Below are 13,225 nucleotides of genomic sequence, written 5' to 3'. Positions count from 1 at the left end.
ACCAAACAGATTTAGCTCAAAATAATCGAGTAAAAGTACCTCAATTTCACCAGCTCTCCCAATATATGCTTAAAAAGTCATAAAGTGTAGTCAAATATGTGACGGTGGATCAATATTTCATGAAATACTGTATTTTTATTGTACTTGCACAAAGTCGAAAACGTGATGCTGGTGCTTTATTTAAAGGGACGTGAAGTAGGTATGGTTGCAGTACATATAAGCTGAAGCCAGAAACAACTGAATGGATCATATTATTTCCCATCTGGACATGTTCAGGTTTCACCAGCAATATCAACTTCACAGTTTAGTTTAATCTCATTGGATTAAAAAGGAGAAATAAATGAACGCTACCATCAATGAGCAGTTTTGTAAGAACTTAAGTTGTTACAAAGTGTTACAAGTTTTCCTTAATCTTGGTACCAATAAATCGCTCTGAGAATATAGCTTAAAGATGCATGTGATCCAGTAGGCCAACACAGTCATTGCATGCCTTAAATATACTTAATATCAGTGCAGTATTAAACTAAGAACAGTTTACCTGATATCCCATCTCCCACACACAAATAGACACACAACAACCGTTGCTACAGAACAATTATTCACTCACACCGAGCACAGATTTCTTTCACGACAAACATGGAGACAGCCGAGAGGTAACATGAGCCAACCTGAACGCACAGGACCTTGCTTCCTGCACAGGGGAAAATGAATGGATATCGAAACTTAATGTGTTGTTATGCTAAACCTTCCCCCAGATGGTTAAAAACATTCGTACGTACTGGAAATATATTGCTACACAGTGTTACTTTTGAGTTTATACATAGTACATCATTTATAAATGAATATTAAGCTCAGTTTGAGGATATAGCTATATCTGTGATCTTATGAATTACAGATGAGAAGTGAATTATTTACAATGTCAGCGCAGTTTTGAAAGAATGACATTTCAGTAATAAGTCTTATAAGAGTAAAACAGTGGTGGTGAGGAGTCCAGACTGTGTCTTTGACAGTTTCACAGGAAGTTACAGCAGCATGGAGCAGCGCATTGAGGTGCTCAGGTGGTGAACAGCTAATACAACGAAAGCTATCACTCATTTCACACAAAAAAAAACTGCCAATAAGCATCTATTTGTAAGATCGGGTTACATCCGTTTGCATCAATTCACTTTGGATCCATCAGCAAAAAAGAACAATAACTGATCAATAACACCAGTTCCCTTTTTTTTTTTTTTTTAAACGGATACAATATATAAGAGTAAAACACAACAGGATTCCCTCTTTTTTGGCCTCGCACATATTAGCCCGCTGGTCATTTCCTGTTTGTGTCAGACGTGTTGACAGGTCAGAGGTCGGGGAAGCGACTGGGATCTTCTTTGTATTCAGACGGGATGACGAAAGTAGAGGCTTCAAATTTGTCATAGCGGAATTCCTGAAAGGTGACGGTTGCTGTGATGGTGGGGAAGACGGGGATGTCTGCGAGGGGGAAAACACAAGAAGGAAACATTATTCTGTGTTTTTGGACAAGCTCGCCCTCTCACAGGAGAGCAGCGGTATGTCTGAACGCTCACCGAGTTTAACTGGAAACCCAGGAGGAAGTTTCATCTGAACGAACTCCCGGAGTTTGTTGAAGTGCTTGAACGGGGCGATGACCTCCAACACGTTTAATAACCTAGAGGAAGAGGAAAGTGAGTTTGATATAACAGTATCTTGAATTGTGACCATTTACATTACATGTTAGACGCTTTTATCCAAAGCGACTCAATACTGTGGGTAATGTCCACAGGTCAGGAGCAATTTTGGGTGAAGTGTGTGAAACGACATGCTGACTGCAGTGGGGTTTGAACCTCTGCTCCCCTGATCCGAACACCAACGCACTATTCCACTGCGCCACACGCCTCCCCATTTAGGGAGAAACAATGGCGCAAACAGTTATGTTTTATTTGATTTTTGTTTTACAATAACAAAGAAATAACCTTAGAGACACAGTTAAACCAGATGAAATGTCTCCTGCCAAGCTGGTGGCTCTGTGTGTCTGCTCTTTGGCACAGCGAGGCTTTGAGCTAAATGCTAACCTCTACATGCTAACAATAAAAAAGCTAACATGCTCTTGAAACTTCTTGAAACGGTTTCCCTCTTAGTAAGGTGTATTGCCAAGTCAATAATTCAGCTATCCCTCAGATGTATCTTGTGTTCCCCAGGTTGGAAACTACTGGTATAATAACTTGTATCCTGATATGTCAGCTTTGACAGAGGCTTTCAATCACAACATGTATTCAATTACACTGACTCTACATCTCAGTTGTAAACTATTCTCTAAAGAAATGGTTAGAAAGAAAACTAGCGGGGCTCAGACTGAAAAGCTAGAGGCTACAGTCTGTAAAATGCATCATTTGAACACTATAAATAAAAAATGTAATCCGCTACAAAACAAAAATTGTAATTTCTCTGCCATCATAGCAATGGTCTGTTTTGGTGATTAATGACATTAAACGGAACATTTTAAGAGAAGGGAGTACAACATATTTGTAACATTACAAAGCACAGAATGCTTATGAGAAGAAAACAAATCACATTAAAAAACCATTAGCTATTGTAAAGGGTTGGGTTTTATTGCAAGCTCCATTAGGGTTTATTCAGCAGAGGAGATAAAGCAATTTACTACGTGATGTCCCAGTAATATTTTACAGCACTGCCTGTAACCCTTTACAGGAAAACACAAAACCACATCCTGTGTGAATCCTGCGTCCTGATCCACTCCGTGTAACATCCTGCATCCTCTAGAAAATCCCCTTTTCTCAGATCCAATTTGTTCTCCATCAACTTGGAACTCTTGCTTACATGATCAGGAGTTCTCACTATGAACTTGCACTATCTCCGCCCGTGAAAACTCAAAGGTAGATTTAAAAACACTTAGTTAATGTATGTTTCCTCATAAAACAATCACTAAAAGGAGCAAGCAAGAAACACTTTATTTTCAAGGCAAAGCATTGTAACTAAAGCTCAAAGAAGAGCTGCAATTTACACTAAAACCAATCATATCATCACATAAAACAGAAAACAGTTGTGTAACTGGACGACAGCAGCAGATACCGTTTTAAGGAAAGAAAAAGTTATTGTAAATCAGTGTCACTGTCAGTTTAAGTGGCCGTTTTAAATACTTAAATATATTCTGAGTATATTACTTCAAACAGACCGAGCACAGCCAAAACAATGGCTTAGTTGATATAAATAAATAAATAATCCAAAGCACTGAAGGTCTGTTGTCACATGGTGGAGCAGTTGACTCATCAGAGGCTCACAAACAAAGAGCTTTACCTGGCCCAATTATCTGATCTTAACTATTGCTTCTCTACATTACGCTTTTCTCAAATCCCCAGAGCATCCCAAGAGTAAGATCAATCTGCGCAGAGAGCTTTGTAAAGAGATCTGAGGAGGAAGGGATGTACTTACGACTCGATGCCTAGAGGGAAATCCTGGCTCATGGCTACAGAAGCTTTGAAGTTCTTCTTGCTCTCCTTACACACCAGCTCTCTCCCAAGATGAGGGGGCCTGAAGATACGAAGAAACCCAGAAATGCATTGCTTTGATTTCATATTAATACTCAGCATGTGAAAAGACTGTCTTCTAACTGCCCTGGTTACATTGCAGCAGAAAGTAGAGAGTCAAAATTCACCCGTCATGTGACCAGAGTGAGGAGAGTTGACCAACATGACGAAGGGGGAGGATTTGGTGACAGAGCAAATAGCTAAATGTGCATTTGGTTAATATATTTTGGATTTAAAGGTCCCCTATCATGCTGTTTTTCATCAATATATTATAGGTCTCAGATATATACAAACATGTCTCTGAAGTGTGCTCTAGGAGGAGATTCAGGTGATAAGGTGGGGGGGGGGGGTTACCTTGGTTGGTGATTGGCTAATGGTTACACAAGCCAAAACATCGTTATGACATCATAAAGTGGCCAAAATCTGATCCGCTCATTTTCAGACAGGTTTTTATAGAAATGGATCAGGACCAAAAGAGAGAGAATCTTTTTTCCTGAAACTTTCATGATCTCTTTTCACAGAGGGGACACATGTTGATGTGTGAAAGACATGAACAAGTGGATTTTGCATAATAGGTGACCTTTAAAGAGCAGATATTGGCTTTCATCTACAAAAATATTTTCTTGTAAATTGGTGTAGTGAACTATTCATATCTTAGACTGCACTGTAACTTTTATCCATGTACTTTTTTCTTTTAATGTTTAATTTATTAGCTTTTCTTTTTAATGACTGATTTTAAATGCCATTTTCTTAATCTCTTTCATTTTTTGTAAAGCACTTTGAATTGCCTTGTGTTGAAAAGTGCTATATAAATAAACTTGCCTTGCCTTGCCTTGCCCGTATCACTTCACAAGTTTATTACCGGGAAGAAAATGCCCCCTGCCCTGTGGCATTACAATGAATTCATAGAAAATATGAGCTACAGTACTTACTTCCCCTGCTCTGAAGTGATGTACTCTTCCCAGGACAGTGTGTTGGGAGTGGGAGCTGTGAGGGACAGCCGTCTCACCGGCTGGGGGCAGGACAAGAATCAGTCATCAGGGCACCATTACCTTTCACCAGTGGTAGATCAAGTTAGGACATTCTTTTTCCTCTCACCTCAAAGTTTTGTTCGCTGAGGCTGCCTCCTTTACTCAAGCTCTCCATGATGGCTTTGTTCCTCAAGATGTCCTCCTCACTAAGGTGTTCCCGCCGTTTCCGTGACTCGAGCACCAGCCCGTTCACCGTGTAGAAGTCAGCCAGGAAGTTCCCCACCCTCTCCTGCGCAGAAAAGGTGTCGCTGTATTATCCTGTAAATTACCCAACACTACGGCTGGATTCTTAAAATGTGCCAAAGTGCAGCCTGAGGGTGAGACTACTAACTATCAGGAGACAACATATTTAAATTCCCCTTTCCTCTCATCCCTGAAGCAAGACACGTTTCTAAAGGCGGAAGATAGCAATTAGGTAACCACAGCTCTTTCAGATTCATAGTGCAACAAAACATTTCAAACACCAAAAATGACGGTGCTGCCAACTCTGTACGGAGAGAAATGATGGATGTTTGAATAACTGAAATAAAGGGGGGCTGTGAGATTATCAACAGGAAAGAAAATCATTTTTTGTATCCGTTCTCTGATACCTTTACCCATTCAGTACTTTAGAGAAAGGCTAAACTACTCTCATCTTATTATTATTATTAGCAAAATATGGTGACAGTTTTAAAGTACACAATGATCCTGTTTGAGTTTCCCTGCAGTATAACCGTTGATCTAAACAACCAGGCCGCATTCACATTATATGTTTGGGAGGATTAGCAGACCATGACAATTTTGAATATAATTCAAGCTCAAAACAACCCTGAACGACCTGCCTACATGCCATGTTTTAATATTTAATCACAATCTAATGTGCCTTTAGTTTATACAGTTCAACCATGCCATGGCTTTGTGAACTGTGTTTAAAAAAAGCTACTGTAAACATCTTTGACATGGTTATTTTATGTTGTTGGATGTGTAGTAAGCTTTAGTAATGGTTTGTCCCATAAAGCTTACTGTTTTATCCTCTCTGAACAGCCAGCCGATCTGACTGCGAGAGAAACTGATGGACTTAGTGGACAGAGTGGCAGAGTAGACGTCACTGCCCATCAGAATATCCACCTCCTCCTCGGTCTCCATCTCTGACTCCTTGGTGGAACAAACGATGACAGTTAGGCGTTGCTGTTCATATCAAACAGCTGATGACACAGGTCTGGTTGTACCACTCCCTCACCTCGTGGTGTATTCTTTGGTACACTTTTGCTTCATTGTCCAGAACCACAAAAGACTGGGAGGGTTCGGCCTCGCCCTTGAAAATGAAGCTGAGATCTCCGCGCTGACACTTCATATCAGTGAAGTCTATGAGAGTGGTGTCAAGTCTAAATCAAGAGAGGAGAGAGTGTGTGAAGAGTGTTCCGTCCTACTTTTTAAATCTAAAATAAGTCCTCGACCTGGATATCAACTATTTAAACACACAGTGAATGAGATTCTTTCAAACTGTTTTACCTGATGTTAAGGCCCTGCTTGTAGATTATACAAGCATCAGATGGCAGCATCCGGGACAACAACGGCACTGATATATAAACGATAGTGTGAATAACAACAAGTATTTTATTGAAAGCCTAAGAAACAACAGTCCTCTTTAAAAAGAGCATTCAGTAAGGCAACAGCTGACCAATTCAGCCTCATTTTAAGAATGCAGCAAAGTGATTTAAAGTCAAGGCCGGTCTTATCAATGTTTGAGAAAACAGTATCTGGACTTTTCTTTGTGTGAAATAGGAAACTCACCCCAGCTCTGAAAGTCCCAATGCAGCTCCAGATAAAAGTCACCAAGCTGCAGAAAAAACACAAATATGTCACAGGTCATAAAAAGTAGCACAGCACAGTGAATATTCCACATTGTGCATTTCAGCAGTTAATAAGCATACTGAAGGACAGGCAAAAGTCATTATTGCAAAGCCTGCAGTGATTTTGAAAAGCCAATGAATAAAATAAGTGGCAAACCTCCTTTAGAGCTTTCAGTAGTTTTGGCCTCTTATCCTCCACGCTCTCCCTGGATTGCTGCTTTAATTTCCGCAGTATTGCTGTGACTGAAGACACAAGGATAAGACAGGAAAACTGTAACAAATGTACACCTGAAAGATGATGCCTCATAAATACACATTTACATGACCTCTAGATATAACTAAACAAAGTCAACTGTGTATTAACAACAACAGTATGACTGAAATATTAATATTATTGCCCCAGAAGAAACCGAAGACACATTTTTACAGCAGCAGCACTGATTAGATGAGCTGATACAACTGATGCAGCTCTTTCTCTCAGGCCCCGGCCACACGTGGACGAAAACGGTCGTTTGCGTTACTGTTTAGTGTCATATAGACCGTTCAGCCATACGAGGACGACCGAATACGGCACTAAACGACTGCGGAAACGATAACGGGTCCCAAGGTGGATAGAACGGCATACGCGACGCTCTGGGGGGTCCAACGGCTCCGTGTGTACGCCCTATACGATCATTTTCTGATAATGATGAGGCAATAGCCCCGCCTCTCCCCACCTCTGCTGCTCACCCCGCGTCAAAGTAAACTGCACACTGAATTCAGATTATTTATCTTTCTCTCGATATGGACATAAACGCGAGTGAAGTCTAATCTGACAGGACGGAGACACCTCTCAAACTACATAAACTAGTTATAAATATGTTTATTTTTACTGTCGGCCGGGTCACTCATTACTGGATCAGCTGCTGCATGAAACAGACACTGACGCTGTCCAAAGATCGAGTGGAAAAAGAGAGGCTCCGTGTATTTTTATTATTATATTATATAGAGTCGTTATTCATTTGTTTTAAAGCTCAATAAATAACAAAGAAGACCTTTGACCGGCACTTTTATAATTTTGTCGGAAGATTTAAACTTTAGTACATGTTGACATGCGAAAAACTCTGCCCGGTTCTCTCGGCCCCCACCGCGGAGAATAAACAGAAGGGCAACCATGACAACCATGCTTCTTCGCTGCTTTTGTGGAGGAAGTTACAGCGCCACGTACAGGCTCCTGCATATGTACTGCAGTTTATCCAGCGGTTGGAGCTAAACGGAGCGGTCTCGTGTGGACAGACACTATCCGGATAACTATTGCATGTGGACGGAAGCTTTTTTGCGATGCGTTTAGCCGTTTTCGTCCTCGTGTGGCCGGGGCCTCAGGCACAACAAGCAACACCACGTGGACCTAGGGCTGAACGATTAATCGATTTTAAATCGAAATCGCGATTTTAAATGATGTGATTATGAAATGATGTGATTATGAAATCGCAAAGCCTGAGATTTAAAAAAAAATCAGAAGTGCTATGCTCCACATGTACCAGCCATTGTTAATCAATCAGAAGTGGCCCATGATAGAAGGTGATAGACCGATTGATCCAATCCTGCCAAGTGCTTTTGAAAGTGCCTGCCCTTTCCAAATGGCTTCCAATGGAGCTTTAGATGGTTTGGTGAAACAAAGCATCTGAGTCAGGTTAGTAATGCTCCATCACATGTTTCTATTACAGGGTGAATCTTAAACGGAAGCTTGACTTTAAAGCAACCCAACGGAAGTTTCATGTAAGTTTAGTTATTTCACTCGTAGCTCGGGCTGCGGAGGTGCTGGAGACTGGAGTACGTTGATACGACCTTCCTAGCCGGAGATATGGCTGCATTTTACAATAAACTTCCGTTGGGTCGCTTAAAAACAAATATCGCAAATCGAATCGCAATATTTGTCAGAAAAATCGCAATTAGATTTTTTCCAAAAATCGTGCAGCCCTACGTGGACCCCAACAAATCAACATTTCTCAGAGGTACCCTGGGTATCTCCACCAGCAGGGAAACATTGGACGTGCCTGAGGAGAGAAGTGCTGACGAGGCGCTGGCTGCAGCTCGTCATTGCATAGCTGCTGACGCAATGTGCAGATGTGTAAAAGCGAAAGGTGATGACGAGACTGCAGTGTTTTGTGAAAAGCTGTACCCAACACATTTTATTTCAAGCACACATTATTCTCCATTTGTCCTTTTCACTCAGAGAAAGATAGTTTGGTGCTGCATTTTATTTAACCAGAGATCTGAGTAAAACACCCCCGCTATGCCTGTATTTGCATATTCGTGCTAATGTGGGTGACTTTCCCCAGCCCCCTCTCTGCCTCCCCTTCACCCCTGCGAGTGGTGTGACCTTCTCAAAGCGCCATTCCTGGTCCCAGTCCCAGACCAGCCTGCCACGCATACTAACAAGGTTGAGGGTCATTCCTCAAACTGCTCGGCCTCACAACCTTCATCACAGACTGGGAAAGGTATGCGGATATTCCAGTTAGATTCTCTAGGCAACTAGCAGTGATATAAATGTGGCTTTGTCATCAAATCTGTGATTTGGTACACAGTCCTTTTATGAGAAACTTAGCCTGCCTTTTATCTTTAGTCTAATCTTTATGTACACAAAGATAATACCACAACCTAAAAACAAAAAGGAAAAGACTGAATTCGTCCCAGAGGCATTAGTTGGTGCCTTTCACGTGTCATTTGACTCTTTTTCTCTGGATGTCAGGTCTAAAAGCAGCAGCATCATTCGGCAGGGGGGGGGGGGGGGGGCTCAGGGCCGCCTCACACTAAGCCAGAGTTCAGGCTGCGTTCCAGCACATCTGGATGATGAGTGCTCAGAGAAAATCCCCACTTTTATCTTTTAAACTGGATCAACATGATAGCTATCTTTAAACAATGAAATCACTCACAAAACGTTCACACATAAGCTGTACACTTCGAGCCCTGTTTGCCCTTTTCAACAATTTGCAAAATACAAGATGAAAAAAGTTGGAATTTGACAAAGAGGCTCACATTAGTAACATCATATGGAAGTAGTAAAACTATGGCTTTCTCTTGAAAACAAACGTATTTTTCTTCTAAGCTATCCAACTGATTGTATCCCTCAAGTTACAGCAGAAACACTGTACAGAGTTATCTGAGATACTTCCTGAACACAGCACGGCCACAGTGCTGACATTTATCAAAGCTGATACAATGTTAGCATTCAAACAGAAAGCAGTTCCAGATGTCAGAATGACTGACTATTCTTCAAATTGAGACTGAAGCTGACACCATGAAGCCTTCGTAACACTATCGGCCCGTCAGACATGCATCACCGAACCCACTGTTATACGTATATTATTGCAGGTATGAAATTGAAACCATAAACACATCCAAATATGAAAACCCCAGGAAAGCAGACAGCGGTTCAGAGCCGTGTTGAGAGAAACTCACTCATCTGCCTGTCGCCGTAGCTGATAGCTTCTGCTAGAGGGCTCCACCCCTGTGCGTTCTTTATCTTTACAGGAGCGTTATGGGCCAGGAGGAGGAGGGCACATTCTGAAAGAACACACAAAACAATATTTAGACAAAGTTCTCTTTTCCCCTTTCTGCCTGTTTCTGTCTTTGATTATCAATATGTTTCTAAGGTCAGAGGGTGTTGTTTATTGTACAGATTGGAAGGGACTTATTTGTTATTTAGAGCTGTATAAATATACTTTACATGATTATACTGCAATGCATAACAAAGTATACATTTTCCTTCCTAAATCAGCTGTATTGCATGTAATCAGTGATGTGTTTTCCTTAAAGGTGGGGTAGGTACGTTTGAGAAACCGGCTCGAGATACACTTTTTGTTATATTCCATGGAATGCTCTTAACATCCCGATAGCAATGAATATCTTAAGAGCTTTGGCAAAAAATCCATAAAAAAAGGTCATCTGTGGAAGCCGTAGTGCTGTAAAAAGCACGACCAATCATTTTAGCGGCCCGGCTAAAATAACTGGATGGCCTACCTGCCTGTCAGCCTTGCATCTGTGCACAAACGTATCTCATTGGTCATGTGCTCGTTTGTGTGTGTTGGAGGAGGGGCTCTGTAAGGAAGTGGCAGATTTCTTCCGCCTGTGTATTTTCAAATTCTAGTGCACTCAAACTGGTTTCTCCAAAATTACCTACCCCACCTTTAAGATAACAACTATGTTAAACGTACAGCTACATGCTATCCTTATACTGCAAAAGTCCGTAAGACATGATGAATACAGGAGCATGGAGGTTACTCTGAAAAATAAAGAAAAACTGGCGTGCTTTTAAAAAGGGACTTTAATGAGGATGTCAAAAGCCCTTTAATAAAGATAATAACAACAATGCCACATTATTAGGCCATGGAGCACAGTGTATTACCATATAAGAAGCTTTATTTGGCTCATTTTTATTAATCCTGTGTGTGACAATAACCTGGTAGGATTAAACATCGAGTTCAACACAATACATGTTTCTATCACTTTTACCTTTGTGGCCCATCATCACAGCCAGGTGAAGAGGTGTGTTCCCTGAAAGAGAAGCACGTGAGATGATCTCCTGAGTACATATACAAATAAACATCATTGTGTGATGCATTTGAACAACATACTCAACATAGCTCACCATGTACATCTTTCTGAGAGATGCTGTGGGTCCTGATGAGAGAGGATAGCCTCCTCACATCACCTTTGAACACACACTCATGAACGGGGAAGTCCAAGTCCTCAGTGCTCAGGATTATTGGGTTCTTGTTGTTATCATTGACAATGGTGCCAATTGGTGATGGATTTCCATTAATGTTGTTTTCATTGAGCTGCTGTTGCAGTGCCGAGGTTTTCTCTGATTGCTGAAAAGCCTTGTTGGATTTTAAATGGTTACCGGTACCGTTAGGGATAGTCCCGGTTGAGGTCTCATCGTACGTGTCCAATATCTCCTCATTTTTGTTGGGTTTGTTGTGGTCCTTTCGCATGGTGCGTATCTTCTCCCCTGTCATGATGACTACCGCGCGTTAACCGGCTAACAAATTAACGTTAATGGGCTTAATCTGGTCAAAATGTGGCATCAATCTGAATCAAATATGATGTCAAATGATCTTGTAAACAAATTGCGCAAACAGCGATGCTTTTCTAGTAGATGGTTGGTCGCTCTCTGTTATTCAAATAATGTTACACCTGCTGCTCCAGAGCCAGTGTTAGCTTCCAGCAAATGGTCGCTAGCTAGCCCACAATAAAAAATAAATATGGTGGGTGCGGTGATGAAAACACAAAATAATGTCTAACATAACATAACACAACACACACGCACTAAATCAACATACAGCTAAGGATTAAAACGAATACCAAACGACTACATAATTGTCTCTACCCCTGCGTGGATATAGGTTATCAAATGGTATCGATTCAGGTCGCTTTGCGGCGAAATTCAGGCGGACTGGATGGTACAATAAACCAGCTGAGCTAACATCCCTGCTAGCTTACTGCGAGTGGAAAATATCGCGAGATTTTTCTAAAACACACAGTTTGACGAGAGTTCATGCCGTTGATGTCATCTTAACGAGACGCATTCACTGCAAAAGCAAGAAGCTAGCTAGCTAGCTAACAAGCTACGTTGTTTTGAAGAATGGCGTCCTCAAAGAAGGGGAAGAAAGTGGTAAATCAGGAGGAACTGCGACGCTTAATGAGGGTAAAACAGAGGCAAACAACGGACAAGAAGCGCGTGGAGTCTCCTTTTGCTAAGTACAACAGTCTCGGGCACCTCAGTTGTTTACTGTGCAATGTGCAGGTGAAGTCCGAGCTACTGTGGCCTGCGCATGTTCTTGGAAAACCGCACAAAGAGAAAGTTGCCGAGCTTAAGTCAGGAAAAAGTCAACCAGCGACACCACAGATACAACCGGTGAAGAGAAAAGCATCGGACACCGAGGACGGCAGCGGGAAAAAAGCGAAACCTTCATCTTCAGTGCTATCAGACGATGTCTTTAAGAAACCCCACGCACCGGTTTCTATGCAAAAATCTGCAGGACTGAGTCTGTCGGTTGGAGTTTATGATGAAGATGATGAGATGGAAGAAGATGCTGGAGAGGCAGGAACTTCATCAACTCCCGCTCCCCAAAAGGAACAATCTGCGGGACTACCTGACGATTTCTTTGACAGCTCCATCCCATCCACACCTGCCGTCTCTCACTCAGGATCCATCCTCAAAGCAGACGGGCAGGAGAAGAGCACAGAGAAGAAGGACAACTCAGCCGAAGCACTGCCAGAAGGCTTCTTCGACGACCCTGTGAGAGATGCGAAAGTGCGCAATGTTGACGCACCCAAAGATCAAATGGACAAGGAGTGGGATGAGTTTCAAAAGGAGATCCGACAGGTGAACACAAAATCTGAAGCCATCGTGGCGGAGGACGACGAGGAGGGTCGCCTGGAAAGGCAGATTGACGAAATTGATGAACAGATGGAGTGTTACAGGAGGGTTGAATTACTAAGAGATAAGCGAGATGTGGTGAAAAGGAATCAGCCACAAAAAGATGAAAGTATGGAGGTCGATGCCAGCGACGAGGAAGAAGAGGATGAAGAGGTGCTGATGGGGCTTCTGTCCGGGGACTGGAGGGCTAAAGGGGCACTGGCTTGAGTGATAACATTGAGAAAAAAGCCATGTGTAAGTCTGTCAGTGATCCAACAATTGTAAATATGTTTGATAAAACAGTGTCACCTCATTTTTGTATATTTCAAACTGAAATAAATGTGATGCTGTGATGTGAAACATTGTTTTGTAGAAAAGTTGTCATTTCATCACTAAAAGGAACCAAATGGAAAT

General features: G+C 41.8%; 2 protein-coding genes across 2 annotated transcripts; one reads left to right on the top strand and one right to left on the bottom strand.

Moving 5' to 3' along the window:
* Positions 1-115: 115 nt before the first annotated feature.
* LOC117558451 (ankyrin repeat domain-containing protein 13C-like) lies at positions 116-12,074 on the bottom strand. The gene is made up of 13 exons (XM_034234657.1): positions 11,039-12,074; positions 10,903-10,944; positions 9,850-9,954; positions 6,566-6,651; positions 6,350-6,395; positions 6,068-6,134; positions 5,796-5,940; positions 5,579-5,710; positions 4,644-4,805; positions 4,478-4,557; positions 3,451-3,549; positions 1,569-1,669; positions 116-1,473 (listed from the first exon to the last, which is right to left on the bottom strand). Exons 1-13 carry the CDS (start codon positions 11,406-11,408, stop codon positions 1,343-1,345), a joined length of 1,566 nt encoding a protein of 521 aa, XP_034090548.1. The 5' UTR covers positions 11,409-12,074; the 3' UTR covers positions 116-1,342.
* znf830 (zinc finger protein 830) lies at positions 11,944-13,224 on the top strand. Its single transcript, XM_034234664.1, has one exon. The coding sequence runs from the start codon at positions 12,035-12,037 to the stop codon at positions 13,037-13,039; it is 1,005 nt and encodes a 334-aa protein (XP_034090555.1). The 5' UTR covers positions 11,944-12,034; the 3' UTR covers positions 13,040-13,224.
* The last annotated feature ends 1 nt before the right edge of the window (position 13,225 follows it).

This window comes from Gymnodraco acuticeps, unplaced genomic scaffold (assembly GCF_902827175.1).
Source record: "Gymnodraco acuticeps unplaced genomic scaffold, fGymAcu1.1, whole genome shotgun sequence".
Classification (NCBI taxonomy): Eukaryota; Metazoa; Chordata; class Actinopteri; order Perciformes; family Bathydraconidae; genus Gymnodraco; species Gymnodraco acuticeps.
This window is presented reverse-complemented; position numbering and strand designations above follow the sequence as displayed.